The sequence below is a fragment of the Heptranchias perlo genome, chromosome 5 (genome assembly GCF_035084215.1).
Source record: "Heptranchias perlo isolate sHepPer1 chromosome 5, sHepPer1.hap1, whole genome shotgun sequence".
Classification (NCBI taxonomy): Eukaryota; Metazoa; Chordata; class Chondrichthyes; order Hexanchiformes; family Hexanchidae; genus Heptranchias; species Heptranchias perlo.
The window spans coordinates 74488290-74506205 of NC_090329.1; the positions used below are offsets into that span (position 1 = coordinate 74488290).

General features: G+C 44.4%; 1 protein-coding gene across 5 annotated transcripts in view; it reads right to left on the reverse strand.

The window, feature by feature from the left end:
* Positions 1–17916, reverse strand: part of LOC137321865 (synaptotagmin-like protein 2) — a 208894-nt gene that overhangs the window by 157272 nt on the left and 33706 nt on the right. For 4 of the 5 annotated variants that reach the window (XM_067984670.1, XM_067984666.1, XM_067984668.1 and 1 more), the window contains exon 2: positions 10268–10720. In XM_067984670.1, coding sequence (XP_067840771.1) covers positions 10268–10395 — 128 coding nt within the window. In that variant the 5' untranslated portion in view covers positions 10396–10720. Of the gene's footprint in view, positions 1–10267; positions 10721–12935; positions 13006–17916 lie in introns of those variants that run through there. The other variant, XM_067984667.1, reaches the window with a different exon arrangement.

Below are 17916 nucleotides of genomic sequence, written 5' to 3' on the forward strand. Positions count from 1 at the left end.
CCTCCTCACATCTCACGATCCCACCTAGTTTTGTGTCGTCAGCAAACTTGGAAATATTACATTTGGTTCCCTCATCCAAATCATTGATATATATTGTGAATAGCTGGGGCCCAAACATTGATCCCTGCGGTACCCCACCAGTCACCCCCCGCCACCCTGAAAAAGACCCATTTATTCCTACTCTGTTTCCTGCCTGTTAACCAATTTTCAATCCATGCCAGTATATTACCCCCAATCCCATGTGCTTTAATTTTGCACACTAACCTCTGATGTGGGACTTTATCAAAGGCCTTCTGAAAATCTAAATAAACCACATCCACTGGTTCTTCTTTAAGTATTCTACCAGTTACTTCCTCAAAAAACTCCAGTAGGTTACTGCACAAATTGTTTCTCTGAACATATTCATTGCCATTTATTCTGATTTGCCGTTAGTTTCCTGTCACTACAGTTAACAGTTGTTGACATCTGTGAATGGTATGTGGATCTTCAACAAAAAAAAGAGATAACAAAATTAATTTTCATTTTCAGTGGCCGTTTATTGGGGGAAAGGTATAGGGCAATCCCTGATAGCCCAGTGTTTCATTATGTATCAAGCCCAAGGAGGTTTAGTGCCACAGCGAGCACCCAGTCGCATCTGGTGGGTGGAAGCTGTTTGCTATCACACTCGAGATATGGCCTATATCTGATCCCTGGCAGTCCAAGAAACATAGAAACATAGAAAATAGGAGCAAGAGTAGGCTATTCGGCCCTTCGGGTCTGCTCCGCCAATCAAAATGATCATGGCTGATCCTCTAACTCAGTACCCTGTTCCCGCTTTTTCCCCATATCCCTTGATCCCTTTAGAGAATTCCACAGGTTCACCACCCTCTGAGTGAAGAAATTTCTCCTCATCTTGGTTCTAAATGGCATACCCCGTATCCTGAGACTGTGACCCCTGGTTCTGGACTCCCCAAACATCGGGAACATCCTCCCTGCATCTAGTCTGTCTAGTCCTGTTAGAATTTTATATGTTTCGATGAGATCACCTCTCATTCTTCTAAAATCTAGTGAATATAGGCCTAGTCGACCCAATCTCTCCTCAGGATTGCCATCCCAGGAATCAGTCTGGTAAACCTTCGTTGCACTCCCTCCATGGCAAGGACATCCTTCCTCAGATAAGATGAAAACTGCACACAATACTCCAGATGTGGCCTCACCAAGGCCCTGTATAACTGCAGTAAGACATCCCTGTTCCTGTACTCAAATCCTCTTGCAATGAACGCCAACACACCATTCGCCTTCCTAACTGCTTGCTGCACCTGAATGCTCGCTTTCAGCGACTGGTGTACAAGGACACCCAGGTCTCGTTGCAACTCCCCTTTTCCCAATCTATCACCATTCAGATAATAATCTGCCTTTCTGTTTTTACAACCAAAGTGGATAACCTCACATTTATCCACGTTAAACTGCATCTGCCATGTTCTTGCCCACTCACCCAACTTGTCTAAATCACATTGCAGCCTCTTTGCATCCTCCTCACAGCTCACATTCCACCCCAGCTTTGTGTTGTCTGCAAACTTGGAAATGTTACATTCCGTTCCCTCATCCAAATCATTGATATATATTGTGAATAGCTGGGGCCCAAGCACTGATCCCTGCGGTACCCCGCTAGTCACTGCCTGCCACCCGGAAAAAGGCCCGTTTATTCCTACTCTCTGTTTCCTGTCTGTCAACCAATTCTCAATCCATACCAGTATATTCCCCCCAATCCCATGTGCTTTAATTTTGCACACTAACCTCTTGTGTGGGACCTTATCAAAAGCCTTCTGAAAATCCAAGTACACCACATCCACTGGTTCTCCCCTATCTAGTCTACTAGTTACCTCCTCAAAAAACTCCAGTAGATTTGTTAAGCATGATTTCCCTTTCACAAACCCATGCTGACTTTGTCCAATCCCGTTAATGCCTTACAAGTGTTCTGTTATCACATCCTTTATAATAGACTAGCATTTTCCCCACTACTGATGTTAGGCTAACTGGTCTGTAATTCCCTGTTTTATCTCTCCCTCCTTTATTAAATAGTGGGGTTACATTTGCCACCCTCCAATCTGTAGGAACTGTTCCAGAGTCCATAGAATTTTGGAAGATGACCACCAATGCATCCATTATTTCCAGGGCCACTTCCTTTAGTACTCTGGGATGTAGATTATCAGGCCCTGGGGATTTGTCAGCCTTTAGCCCCATTAATTTCCTGAGCACTATTTTTTTACTAATACTGATTTCCTTCAGTTCCTCCCTCTCACTAGACCCTTGGTTCCCTAACATTTCTGGGAGGTTATTTGTGTCCTCCTTTGTGAAGACAGAACCAAAGTACGTGTTTAATTGTTCTGTCATTTCTTTGCTCCCCATTATAATTTCCCCCATTTCTGACTGTAGGGGACCTACATTTGTCTTCATTAATCTTTTTCTCTTGACAGATTTATAGAAGCTTTTACAGTCAGTTTTTATGTTCACTGCTTGTTAACTCTCATACTCTATTTTTCCCCTCTTAATCAATATATTTGTTCTCATTTGCTGAATTCTAAACTGCTCCCAATCCTCAGGCTTGCTGCTTTTTCTGCAATTTTATATGCCTCCTCTTTGGATCTAATACTATCCCTAATTTCTTTTGTAAGCCAAGGTTGAGCCACCTTTCCTGTTTTATTTTTGCGCCAGACAGGAATGAATAATTGTAATTCCTGCACACATTATTTAAATATTAGCCATTGCCTATCCACTGTCATCCCTTTTAGTAAAGTTCCCCAATCTATCCTAGCCAACTCACACCTCATACTTTCGTAATTTCCTTTATTTAGATTCGGGATCCTAGTTTCGGATTCAACTACTTCACTCTCCATCTTAATGAGGAATTCTATCATGTTATGGTCGCTCTTCCCCAAGGGACCCCGCACAACAAGATTGTTAATTAATCCTTTCTCATTGCACAATACCCAGTCTAGGATCGCCTGTTCTCTAGTTGGTTCCTCAATGTATTGGTCTAGAAATCCATCACGTACACACTCCAGGAATTCCTCCCCCACAGTATTATTGCTAATTTGGTTTGACCAATCTATATGTAAATTAAAGTCTCCCATGATTATAGTTGTACCCTTCTTGCATGCATCTCTAATTTCCTGTTTAATGCCCTCCCCTACATCTCCACTACTGTTTGGGGAATGGTACCAAGTAGTGTAAGTGATGGTACATCGTCTGTATTTAATTGCTGGCAGTATAAGTAATAATAGATGGTCTGTGTCTAATCCCTTGCTATCAAAGTGATAGTACATGGTCTATGTCCAATCCCTGGTAGTCTAAGGATGGTATCTGGCTTATGTGCGATCCACGGCAAAATGGGGGTCAATACAGAATTGGCTTTAGCCTTTGTAAAAGGCCACACATTTTAGACATTTCTTAGTTAAAGGTTTAATATACATCAATGCTCATCCCAAATTGCTAATGCTATATACGGGTTCAAAATAGGATTTCATTGTAAGCAAAAGTTAGTAACCAGTTTATCTCTAGTATTAACTTCCAACTAATCAGTCAACTAATCAGTCAACTTGCCAGCTGATCATGCCCAAGAACAATTTACTTTTTCACAGACTGCTTCTAATTCAGTCAGTGGGGCAGATTGTAACTTTATCGTTTGGGTGGCAGATCAGCGGAGTGTAAGGCCGATCCAGCAGTAAAGAGGCTGGAGCCATTTTGAGGACTCATTTAAATAGAACTGGCGAGCTGCTGTCCCAAATGGGCATGCCGATGCAGCTCGCCGGATTCGGACCAGAGCAATTACGTACGGCCTGAAGGCTGCCTGGCTGGCAGCAAGGTAGGACCTGAGCGGGGTTGAGGGGAGGGTTCGCAACTGTAGAGGGAGCTAGCACAGCTTGGCAGCAGCCCAGATTTTGGCAAGTTAAAATTGGCCCCAATTACTCTATTACAGTCATCAATTCTTAAAAAGTTCTATGTTGGTCGATCTTTTCTTTTGTTTAGGCAAGGAAAAGAGACAATGTAGCATTTCTGTCAGCATGAGTTATAATGGGTCGAGTGGTCTTTCTCATCTATATCTATCTTGGGATGTTTGAAAGAAGAACAGTAAGGCATGAAGACTTGAGAAGAATAAGTGTTAATGCTGGTGTCAAGTTTATTTGTAGTCCTGATTGAAGGATTCTCCCAGTTTAAACAACAGATGGCTTGAATATTTATTCTTCAGTGCAGCGGTCATTAATATTAAATGTAATGTCCATAGCAACAAGAGAAGGTTTTTTTAAAAGAATATAAACTGTAGCCTAAGTGCCTGTGTTGCAGCTTGCGAATCTATGAGGGAACAACTACTTACCAAGTTGGAACACCGGAGCTGATTTTCACTTGAAATACTTGCTTTTATTGACTCAATGACAAACAATTATAAAACACTGAAATATGTGCACATCCTCCTTCAGTAGAATAGTGACAAGTAACACTGTCGGTTTTAACCTGCTAATGCAATAAATTAACTCCAGCAGCAGAAACCTCAGAATTAACAGGGTCCAGAACAAGATCATCAAGCTCTCTTGGTACCAGAACAAACCGAATTTATACACATTGATTATCCACCTAATTAAAATAATTTGTCTGAACTGTACTGGAGACATAAATTATTCAAGTACTTAGCCCATTGCATAACTAACAGCTCCCTTTATCGAATGTTGAAAATGTAATAACCCATTATGGTTTTCTATAATATAATTTTAAAACGGCAACAGTCACACAGCAAATTGAAGCAAAAGTGTGCTGTGACATGTCATAAGCAAAACACGAGTTCAATCCCTAAACCATTGAGTTGACAATCCCAATTTTCATTGCTTTTGGGAGCTACCAAACAGAGACCTGGGGAAATGGCCACCCAGCGGAAATGGGGCAGTTGTGCCGTGAAAATGGTGGGAAATTTCCTCCCGCCTCATTGCCGTTGTCGCTGTGGCCACAGTAATGTTGCCCTGGGCCAACTGTTGGGCTGCCCGAGGGTGCTCGATCTCCGGCTGCAGCTGCTGACCTGACACTAATGAGGCCCGGGCCTCCCACCGGCACTGCATACACTCAGCACAGACCAGCCTGCACTACAATAAATGTGCCACTCCAAAATCTCAAAACTTTCTTAAAGCAACATTTTAAAAAATTAATTCTCAGGGTGTGGGCACCACTGGCAGAGCATTTATTGCCCATCCCTAATTGCCCTAACAACTGAATGGCTGCTAGATCATTTCAGACAGCAGTTATAAGTCAATCAATCATGTTGGTGTGGGACTGGAGTCACATATAAGATAGACCAGGTAAGGCCAGCATTTATTGCCTAATGTCCCTAAAGGCCATTAGTGAACCAGCTGGCAATCTCACAGCTGCATGGCTACTGATACCAACTTTTTATTTAAACTGAATTCAAATTCTCAAACTGCCATGGTGGGATTTGAACTTGTGCGTTCTCTGGATCATTAGTTCAAGCCTCAATTACTAGTCTAATAACTACCTGGCCCAGAAGCAGCACACCACAGTCATCAGTGCCTCCGCCCCGACACTAGACCAGCGGACGAGATAAAAGAGACATTCTACTCTAGCCTTGACCAATCGCTGTCCCGTATCCCAAAGGGAGACAAGCTGATTCTCCTCGGTGACTTCAATGCCAGAGTCAGGAGGGATGCAAACCTTTGGAAAGGTGTGTTAGGCAAGGAAGCCATAGGGAAAGCAAACCCCAATGGAGTCCTCCTCCTGACGAAATGCCTAGAACATGACCTCGTCATAACGAACACCCTGTTCTGCCAGAGGGACAAGTACATGACCTCATGGCAACACTCCCGCTCTAAGGACTGGCACCTAATAGACTACATCATTGTCCGAGCGAGGGACCGCAAAGATATCCGCATCACCCGCGCCACGACTGGAGCCGACGACTGCTGGACTGACCACTGACTAATCCGCTCTACCATCTCCATCAATCTGGCCCCAAACCGGCAGCGGCAGAAAAAACTCTGCCGCAGGAGACTTAATCCTGGACTCAAAGACCTTGAGAAGAAAGATCTACTCAGCCGTCGCCTTACAACCAACCTGTGATGACCAACAAACCAGAGCCGCAGAGTGCCCACAGCATCTGGTCCACCCTAAAAGCCACCATAGTCAGCACCTGCGAGGTGACACTCGGTCTCTCGACCAGGAAACACCAAGACTGGTTTGATGAGAACAATCAGGAGATCCAGGATCTCCTAGACTGCAAACGCAAGGCGTTCCTGAATTGGCAGCTCCACCAAAACTCGAGCGAGAGGAAACAAGCCTACAGGCAACTGTAGGCCGAGGCGCAACAAAGAACCCGTGACCTAAACAGCAGATGGTGAGTGGAAAGAGCGCAGGAGACTCAGCAACTCGTCGACAACCACGACGTGCACGGCCTCGTCAGCGCAATTAAAGCCATCTACGGTCTGAGTACCCAGGGGCCTACCCCACGGAGAGCCAAAAATGGAGAGGTGCTCATCAAAGACAGAGAGGCAGTCAACGCCCACTGGAGAGAGCACTTCGAGGACCTCCTCAACCAAGATGCAGTCCTCGACGCAAGTGCCCTCGACACCATCCCACAACACACTACCCGCCACCATCTCAGCACAACCCCAGCCCGCTGTGAGGTGGAAAAAGCCATTCAACAGCTGAAAAACAACCAGGCGCAGATGGAATACCCGCCGAAGTACTAAAATATGGCGGAGAAGCACTCTTGACACAAATACACAACCTTATCACCCTTGTCTGGAAGGAAGAGGCCATGCCGGGAGATCTCAGAGACGCCGTAATTGTGGTCATCTTCAAGAAAGGAGATAGGTCCGACTGCGGAAATTACAGAGGGATTTCCCGACTGTCCGCCACGGGAAAGGTCATCGCGAGAATCCTCCTCAACCGCCTCCTTCCAGTGGCCGAAGAGCTCCTCCCTGAGTCTCAATGCGGCTTCTGCCCGTCAAGAGGCACAATGGACATGATCTTTAGTGCGCGACAAGTCCAGGAAAAGTGCAGGGAGCAGCATCAATCTCTGTACATGGTCTTCTTTGATCTCGCAAAGGCCTTTGACTCTGTCAACCGTGAGGGATTGTGAGCATCCTCCTCAAATTCGTGAGCCCGCAGAAATTCGTCACCATTCTCCGCCTGCTCCACGATGACATGCAAGCTGTGATCCTCACCAACGGACCCATCACAGACCCAATACGAGTGCAAACTGGGGTCAAGCAGGGCTGCGTCATCACTCCAACACTCTTCTCCATCTTCCTCGTTGCAACACTCCACCCCATCACCATGAAGCTCCCCGCTGGAGTGGAGCTCACCTACAGGACAAACTGTTCAACCTTCGATGCCTCCAAGACCACCCCAACTTCTGTCATCGAGCTGCAGTACGAAGATGACGCCCGCGTGTGCACACACTTGGAGGCTGAGCTACAAACCATCGTCGACGCATTCACCGAGGCGTATGAGAGAATGGGCCTCAGCCTAAACATCTGGAAAACAAAGGTCCTCTACCAGCCCGCTCCTGCCACACAACACTGCCTCCCGACCATCAAGATCCTCTGTGAGCTTCTGGACAACATGGATCATTTCCCAAACCTCGGGAGCCTCCTCTCGGCGCGAGCAGACATCGACGATGAAATTCAACATCGACTCCAATGCTCCAGTGTAGCCTTCGGATGCCTGAGGAACAGAGTGTTCGAAGACCGAGACCTCAAATCCAGCACCAAGCTCATGGTCTACAGAGCAGCTGTGGTCCCCGTCCTCCTGTGCGCATCAGAAACATGGACAATGTACAGCAGACACCTCAAATCCCTGGAGAGATATCACCAACGTTGCCTCCTCAAAATCCTGCAAATCCACTGGCAGGATAGGCGTACCAATGTGAGCGTTCTCTCCCAGGCTAATATCCCCAGTATCAAGGCACTGGTCACGCTCAACCAGCTGCGATGGGCGGGCCACATTGTCAGCATGCCCGTCACAAGATTCCCTAAAGAAATGCTCTACTCCAAGCTCCGCAATGGCAGGCGATCACTAGGAGGGCAGAGGAAACACTATAAGGACACTCTCAAAGTCTCCCTAAAAAATGCAACATCCCCACCGACACGTGGGAATCGCTTGCCCTAGAATGCCCAAACTGGAGAAGAAGCATCTGCGAAGGTGCCAATCACCTCGAGCGTCACCAAGTGGAGCACGTGGAGGCCAAACGTAAGCAGCGGAAAGAGCGCGCGGAATCCAGAGCGTCTCGCCCACCCGCCTTATTAAACACTACCTGCCCCATCTGTGGCAGAGTCTGCGGTTCCAGGATCGGACTATTCAGCCACCGCAGAACCCACCCTCCCGAAGTGGAAGCAAGTCATCCTCGATCCTGAGGGATTGCCAAAGAAGAAAAAGTCTAATAACATAACCACTACACTACCGTACTCACCAGGTTCAAGCCCCAATCTGTACAGAGCTAGCGGATCTCAGCCAGAGTGGGTGGGGACACTATAATTTACCGCATTGTTCCCAGCTAGGAAAGGAAAAAGATTCAGCCAAGGTTCTTGGTTCTGATTGCAGTGACCCTTGTGAATGTCAGATAAGGACAGGATCAAGGGCGGAATTCTCCTGGGGTAGTTACACTGCTGTATAAGTGCTTTCTACCCACTGCCCCAATGCTACCCATTTCCCTGATTTATGCAGGATGAGCTATAAAGAAGAAGCTGGCTAGGAAGAAAAATTCAGTGCTGCTGCAGTAGAAGAGGTGGGAGCTATAATTAGAGGGCAGAAGGTAAGTGGGCTGAAGGGAGGGAGAGGTGCCTAGTAATAGGTCCACTCACTCCAAAATGTGGTTCAGCGAGCCTTCTGCCACTGCTCCAGCGTATTTTCTCTTTGAGAGATGGAGTAAAACGAGAGATATCAAGTTAGCCGCACAAATCAGGTGGGGTGTATAATGGACAACTACTTCGATAACGCCCGTTTTACACCATCATTCAAAGTTAAAATTGCCCCCATTTTGTTCGATCTGAGCTTTAGATTTTGAACTCTTAATCTCTACTGTGTATAGTGGAGAAGTCGAGAGCAGAAACCACAGGGAGGAAAGGGAGGTGAGAGTAGAACTGGACTGATCTGGCACACCTCCAATCAGTCACCTGTAGCATAGGAGTGACAGGGGACTAGAAACTAGGAAAACGAGGGGGAAAAATCACTTAAAATATCAAACATATATTTACTGGACTAATGAATTATGCCTTGCATTTAAACTAACTTGATGTGTGAATTGATGAGTTTCAAAACTGAAGATACCCCCCCTCGCAAAAGTATAATCTCTACGCGGAAATTCTATCTACACTAAATGGTGTAAGATAGATAATTCTGCAAACCTTTATGGGATTAATAATATATTCACTCAGCCTACGCATACTTCAGTTTTGTTTTACAGTTTAGACCAAACATCAAAGTGCACTAAATTAAAAAGCCAATTGCATTAAATTTTAATTAAGTAAGGAACTGTACCATATCATGTAGTTCACCGAAAATTTTCAACATTGCTTTTCAGATCAAGTCAATGCTGCCTATAACATAAGCGTATATGATATGATTGGGACATGGGCTATCCCATTATTTTGTAATTCTATTGTACTATAGCAAAACGTAACAACTATCAGCGTGTGGTTGCTGCATTAGGCAATAACATCCAGGAACAGAATTAAAGGTTGGAGCGTAGCAAAACTAAGACATTTAACAAACAGCATCCATACATTAAAAACTCACCCCAGAGTGACTTTTACTACATTAGGACAGGTCACTGTCAAAAACAAGAATATCGCTTTTTTTTATTAAAAAGAACAATTTGCTGTAAGCAGGTGAGAAATAAAAAAAGAATTTCCATTTGTATAGCGCCTTTCATGATCTCAGGATGCCCCAAAGCGCTTTACGGCCAATAAAGTACTTTTGAAATGTAGTCACTGTTGTAATGTAGGAAATGCAGCAGCTAATATGCACACAATAAAGTCCCACAAACAGCAATGAGATAATGACCAGATCATCAGTTTAGTAATGTTGGTTCAGGTATAAATATTGGCCAGAACACCGGGAAAACTTTCCTGCTTGTCTTAGAATAGTGCCATTGTGTCTTTTACATCCACCTGAGAGGACAGACGGGTCCTCGATTTAACATCTCATCTGAAAGATGGAAGAAAAGAGTGGAAAGAACAGTATGAAGTAAACAGTGCTGATGCAGGAGACGAGGAAGGGATCTTACCTGATTCGACTTTCTTCAAGTTTTTTCAGATCAGCATCTCTTTTAAGGACTCTCTGAAGAGCTAACTGCTCCTCTTCCGACAGAAAGCTCAGGTCCATGTTTTTAGTCAGATCCACCTCAGTTTTCATTTTCCAGCAACTCCACTACCCTGGGTGAAACTTGGGTGAAATGAAGGCAGGCCAACCAGAGAAAGTTTACAACTGGAAAGTATCAGGACTTCTAGCCTTCTTCTTTCGGCTATTGCACTGTCTGTGTTTGTTCAAAATTTTCAACTTTTTGTTTTTCTCTTTAAATTGTTTAGAGATAACAAGAGGTTAAGCCAGCTGTTCGTGTTCCTTCAGGCTCATTAAAGGTGATCTGTCGCATTCATAACGTTGGATTTATATCTGACATTTAGGATCCTTCAGGAAGATTTTATAATCCTATGCCAGGGTAAAGCAGGAGTTGCAGAGACTGTGAAGGAATAAAATGCAGCAAACAATTAAAGTCTTTCTGAGTCATGTATTTTCTGTATGCAAATTAAGTTATCACAGGAATGTGATCTTGTACATCTGAGTTGTCATACAGGTTTAGACTTCACAGGGTTTGTGATCATTTCTGTTGTTTAAAATGGATCGTTTTATATGTGATCAAGAGAACAGACAACACATTTTGCTAGTGAAATCTAGTATATTGCAAGAAAATTATCTGTGGAAATAGGCCATCTCTTAAAAAGAAATTACCAAAGTTTTGGAATGCTCTCTAGTAAATTGAAAATTAAACATGAATGGATTTATTTCTCAACCTATGGTCTGTAACTGATGACTTTTTAGCAAGATAGGAAAAAATAAAAAGGGTTACAAATTTTTTTAATGTAACTGAGATTGACTTTAGTTAATTGTATACACTGTTATATTTTTACCAGAACTTGTGGGACCCACCAAAAGTCAAGAATGGATATAAAGACTGTGGGGCCTAACTTGGTTAGTGTCCAAAAGCGGGCCACAGGCCTCATCAGAATAATTCAGGTGAGTTGCCGGAGCCAATTAGATGCCCCGACACACCTGTTGGAGCTTTACCAATTTCGCCATGGTCAGTCCGGAAGTGGGGATGGGGGGGGGTGATAAGGAGGGGTGGGCAAGGGCGGACCAGCAGCGGCCCGCTGTTGTTTTGTGGAGCCAATAGGAGCTCCTTCCAACACCACATTCCAATACCACATTCCTGGAAGTTTTGGGGCCTTTGTTTTAAGTGGCCTCCACTGGTCCCTTTAAGGACCACTGGTTAGGTTGTTCCAGACTTGGAAGTACCAGTCCAAAGGAATTTAGCAATCCGGGTCTGAAACAAACGCAGAAGCCTTATTTCAATATTAAAATGTGGTCTGTGCCAGGGGGCGCTCCAGGGCTGCCTAAAAAAAGACGCCGACCAATTTAGCAATGGCCCAAACGCCTATGCAGATCAGGCGTTCGGGCCTCTGCCCTGCTAAATTGGTTATCGTTGCACCTGTTTTAGGCCTATAAAACGTGTGCAACAATGTTAAATTTAGACTACTGTATGCCTGGTCCACTGAAAGCAGAAGTCTGTACCTCAGATTTGTAAGTGTTAATTACTTAAAAGTAAAGGACATGCAGCTTTGAATACCATGAAACCTGCTTAGTTTCAGTTAATTGATCTGCTGTATCTTTCCATGCCTGACTCTGCAAATTACTATTTGAAGAATGTATGTGTGTCCCATGTAACTTCTCCTCAATTTAATTCTGCCTCTCTAGTTGAACAAAGACACATTTAACTTTACAGCGCTTTATTGGTGACACCATAAAATTGTAGCCACATGCCAGCCATCTCTTGCTGGCAAGAATTGGAACAATTGAATCATTAATGCTGCAGAACTGGTTTTCTTTTATTCAAATTGACCTTTATGTAAAAAGCATACACTTCACAACTGACAGTCCCTAAGCTGTACAGCAGCGAACAATATTAATCAGAATGTGAGTTTCTTTCTCTCTCCGTTGAGCAGGTCATTTCTGGCAGTTTTGAGATGAGCAAAAAATTGAGCACTATTTTATGATTCACAAGCGAGCCTTTAATTGTACTCATTATACGACTTACCATAAATCTGATCACCTAGGGCTTCATGTCAGTACTAACAAATCTAGCTAATAGCCAATGAAGTGTAGAAACAGGGGGGTGTAAAGTGTATTATTGGCTGCAGCCAGTCAGTTTGCAACAACTATAGGCAAATGCCAGATATTCTGGCTTCAACATGATATGTTTGCAGAATTCATAACACCCTTGTGATGAAGCAGTAAGGTGCCACCTCATTAAACTTTGTGTGTGATGTAGGTTCCCTTAAACAGCCTGTAATGTTGGACAGTTTTTCTAATCGTCTGCCTTTCGCAAAACTCAGTCTTGTACCCTGCACGTATGCGGTTTGTAAATGCTTTAATTAGCAACCCTGATTTATAAAGGTTGTTTACAGACATTGAGACATTGTAATGACATTCTGCTACTAGGCAAACCAATGTGATGTTTTAATGCTGTACAGTGTCTATTAGTGACATCTATTGATGAAAAAATCACGTCAGTGCCTAATTATTAGTAAACAGGAGTTAGTGGCAATATTTGCTCTATGGCAGATCACATTTTAAGTTGATAATATGCACTTTTTGATTTTTAGTTCAGTTGTCCCTACCATCATGTTTCTCTGCATAGGAACAGGAGTAGGCCATCATCGCTGATCTGTACCATGATCTGATCAAATATAAAAACATAAGAACATAAGAAATAGGAGCAGGAGTAGGCCATATGGCCACTCGAGTCTGCTTCGCCATTAAATAAGATCACGGCTGATCTTGGACCTCAACTCCACTTTCCCGCCCGATCCCCATATCCCTTGATTCTCCTAGAGTCAAAAAATCTATCTATCTCAACCTTGACTCAACAACTCAGCATCCACAGCCCTTTGGGTTAGAGAATTCCAAAGATTCACAACCCTCTGAGTAAAGAATTTCCTCCTCATTTCAGTCTTAAATGGCCAACCCCTTATCCTGAGACTACGTCTCCTAATTCTAGACTCTCCAGCCAGGGGAAACAACCTCTCAGCCCCCTGTCAAGCCCCCTCAGAATCTTACATGTTGCAATGAGATCATCTCTCATTCTTCTAAACTCCAGAGAATATAGGCCCATTCTACTCAATCTCTCATCATAGGACCACCCTCTCATCCCAGGTATCAATCTAGTGAACCTTCGTTGGACCCTATCGAAGGCAGGTATATCCTTCCTTAGGTAAGGTGACTAAAACTGTATGCAGTACTCCAGGTGTGATCTCACCAAAGCCCTGTACAATTGTAGCAAGACTTCCTTACTCTTGTACTCCAAACCTCTTACAATAAAGGCCAACATTTAATTTGCCTTCCTAATTGCTTGCTGTACCTACATGCTAACTTTTTGTGTTTCTTGTACGAGGACACCCAGATCTCTCTGAACACCAACATTTAATAGTTTCTCACCATTTAAAAAACATTCTACTTTTCTATTCTTCCTACCAAAGTGAATAACCTCACATTTCCCCACATTATACTCCATCTGCCAACTTCTTGCCCACTCACTTAATCTGTTTATATCCCTTTGCAGACTCTTTGCATTCTCCTCACAGCTTACTTTCCCACCTAGCTTTGTATCATCAGCAAACTTGGATACATTGCACTCGGTCCCTTCATCTAAGTCATTGATATAGATTGTAAATAGCTGAGGCCCCAGCACTGATCCTTGTGGCACCCCACTAGTTACAGCCTGCCAACCTGAAAATGACCCGTTTAGCCCTACTCTCTGTTTTCTGTCTATTAATCAATCCTCTATCCATGCTAATATATTACCCCCAACCCCATAACCTCTTATCTCGCGTAACAACCTTATATGTGGCACCTTATTGAATGCCTTTTGGAAATCCAAATATACCACATCCACCGGTTCCCCTTCACTGTTTCTACCCTGCTAGTTACATCCTCAAAAAACTCTAATAGATCTGTCAAACACAACTTCCCTTTCATAAAACCATGTTGACTCTGCCTAATCATATTATGATTTTCTAAGTGCCCTGTTACCACTTCCTTAATAATGGATTCCAGCATTTTCCTGACGACTGATGTCAGGCTAACTGGTCTGTAGTTCCCTGTTTTCTCTCTCCCTCCTTGCTTGAATAGCGTGGTTACATTTGCTACCATCCAATCCGCTGGGACCACTTTAGAATCTAGGGAATTTTGGAAGATCACAACCAATGCATCCACTATCTCTGCAGCCACCTCTTTTAGAACCCTAGGATGTAGGCCATCAGGTCCAGGGGATTTATCGGTTTTAGTCCGATTAATTTGTCTAGTACTTTTTCTGTACTGATAATAAGTATTTTAAGTTCCTCACTTTCATTCGTCCTTTGGTTCCCCACTATTTTTGGTATACTTTTTGTGTCTTCTACTGTGAAGACAGATATAATAATGTTGATTTAATACTTTATCAGATTTCATCCACAAGGTGTTTTAACTCTGCTATCCAACACAGTTTCCAGAGTTCAAAGTTAGATAGTGTGAGGCAATAAATGGTAACCTAATTTTTTTTTTTCCTGTGCCACAGAATGTTGTAAGTACAATGCATGGTGTCACAAAATGTCAGTTCATGTCTGCATCCAGAATGCCCAGTACGATGATTTCCATAACCAGTTCCATAATTTCAAGAAGGAATGATTGGAAGGCTGGTATTTCCAGCAGCGAAACAGGAAAAATCTGAAAATGAGATAATGGTGAGCTTTTCTTGCATTCCTTTTAGTGGCCAGTTACAGAGCATGGGATGCACATGACTGGCTATATGTTGCCAGCCCTCCCTCTCTGACAGAGCATTGTATGCAGTACAGAAAGAGACCTAAACAGTGAAAGGGGAGAACATATATAACAGCTTACAAATAAAAAATACTGTTTGCAGAGGTATTTTTATAACATTCATTTTGTTTATAAGAAGTCACAAGATCCTGCTGTGACAGGAGTCACACAACAAATTCTCTTCTTCACGATAACTTGCTCTCTCTTAAGCTCTCTTCGAAAGTATAGTACACAGCACTTTGTTTTTAAACTGTTCTAGGGTTTTGCCGCAAAATCTCTGAGCATTTCAGTTTGTGTAGAGATGAAGGGAGAGATCAGAGTCCCATTGAGCAGTGAACATGACACTAATGCAGATCATCATGATTTCTAATCTGTCTTTAGTGCATTTGTGTCAACTTGGAACATAATATAAAATAAATTTAAAAGGTGTATATATTTTTAAATGACAGGCTCACTTTAACAAGTCACAAACTCAATGTGCAGTCATCATGGGAGGTTAATGAGTTCCCTTCAGAAGGTGATAGTGAAAATTCAGACAGGACCACTCCATCACTTTAATTTCCCTAACATTACCACTGCTGACCATATCACCACTTTGCATTCACTTTCAACCCTACTAATTACAGCCTGGGCACAAATACAGATCTGGGCCAAAACATCCGTCAGTCCTAAAAGACCGAGTTCAATCAAACTGCAACTGAACCATGCTTCCTATTTAAAAGCTCAGACCCATTTCTTCAAAATTATATGTTGTGTCACAATCTAAGACACTTTTTTGGCAGTAAATACGTGCAAATAACATATTTATCACTGATCTGAGAGCACGATGTGTTCACATGCCATCCAAGCCCCAGGGCATTGCTGCAGGAGTTCCTCAGGGCAGTGTCCGAGGCTCAACCATCTTCAGCTGCTTCATCAATGACCTTCCCTCCATCATAAGGTCAGAAATGGGGATGTTCACTGATGATGGCACAGTGTTCAGTTCCATTCACAACCCCTCAGATAATGAAGCAGTCCGAGCCCGCATGCAGCAAGACCTGGACAACATCCAGGCTTGGGCTCATAAGTGGCAAGTAACATTCGTGCCAGACAAGTGCCAGGCAATGACCATCTCCAACAAGAGAGAGTCTAACCACCTCCCCTTCACATTCAACGGCATTACCATCGCCGAATCCCCCACCATCAACATCCTGAGGGTCACCATTGACCAGAAACTTTACTGGACCAGCCATATAAATACTGTGGCTACAAGAGCTGGTCAGAGGCTGGGTGTTCTGCGGCGAGTGACTCACCTCCTGACTCCCCAAAGCCTTTCCACCATCTACAAGGCACAAGTCAGGAGTGTGATGGAATACTCTCCACTTGCCTGGATGAGTGCAGCTCCAACAACACTCAAGAAGCTCGACACCATCCAGGACAAAGCAGCCCGCTTGATTGGCACCCCATCCACCACCCGAAACATTCACTCCCTTCACCAGCAGCACACTGTGGCTGCAGTGTGTACCATCCACAAGATGCACTGCAGCAACTCGCCAAGGCTTCTTCGATAACACCTCCCAAACCAGCGACCTCTACCACCTAGAAGCACAAGAGCAGCAGGTACATGGGAACAACACCACCTGCACGTTCCCCTCCAAGTCTCACACCTTCCCGACATGGAAATATATCGTTATTCCTTCATCGTCGCTGGGTCAAAATCCTGGAACTCCCTTCCTAACAGCATTGTGGGAGAACCGTCACCACACGGACTGCAGCGGTTCAAGAAGGCGGCTCACCACCACCTTCTCAAGGGCAATTAGGGATGGGCAATAAATGCTGGCCTCGCCAGCGACGCCCACATCCCATGAATGAATTTAAAAAAAGCTGAGTAAAAATTTATGAGGCTGAAGACACAGCTAAGTCCTAAAATAATGGGATGAAGCCACATTGGCCAGGATTTGGGTGCTGCTTTAGTCTTCCAGGAGCTTTGAGTTGTCACAAATCCCTAATTTATTCTGCCGAACGGGAAAGTCAGTGGCAGGAGGACACAGCCGGGGACTTTTGGGGACGGCCAATCACGGGGCAGGCCGGAGATCGAGTGTTGGGGGGGTGGGGGGGTTAGCCGACTGCAGGGCCGATCGGTGGTTGGAGTGAGGGGGAGTCGGCAGATTGCGGCAGCAAAGAGAGGCCACGATCGGCAGAAGGGAGGCTGAAGGTTTGATTGCGGGCCAGGGGGGAGCACTCTTGCTCCTCCTGGCCCACAAGGAGTGCTCTGAAAAGCACTTACCTTCTGCAGCTGGCTGCTCCCATCTCCATTTCGCTGCCGGGCTTCCCAAGCCCTGGGAAACACGGCCGGCAGCTATTAAATTTAAATCAGGCTCCTAATTGCACTGTGGGAGGCTGATTTAAATATTATAATGAGTGTCTCCAAAACGGGACACACACACGGCTCGAAACCCGCCGCCGTAAATATGGCGTTTTGGGGTCGCGTTCCCCGGTTTTTAATTTTTAACCCAGCCCCACCCAGATCCCTCTGCACCGCAACATTCTGTAGTATTTCTCCATTCAAATAATATTTTACTTTTTTATTTTTCCTCCCAATGTGGATGACTTCACATTTTCCCACATTACATTCCATCTGCCAAATTTTTGCCCATTCGCTTAACCTGTCAATATCCCTTTGCAGACACTTTGGGCTCGATTTTACCAGGCCTGCGGGTTCCCAGCGGGTGGTCCTCCGGGAGCGTGCTCAACACGCTCGGCGAAATTATTGGGTTGCCCACGCGATCGTAGCAGGCAACACACTAATAGGAATCAATTACCTGC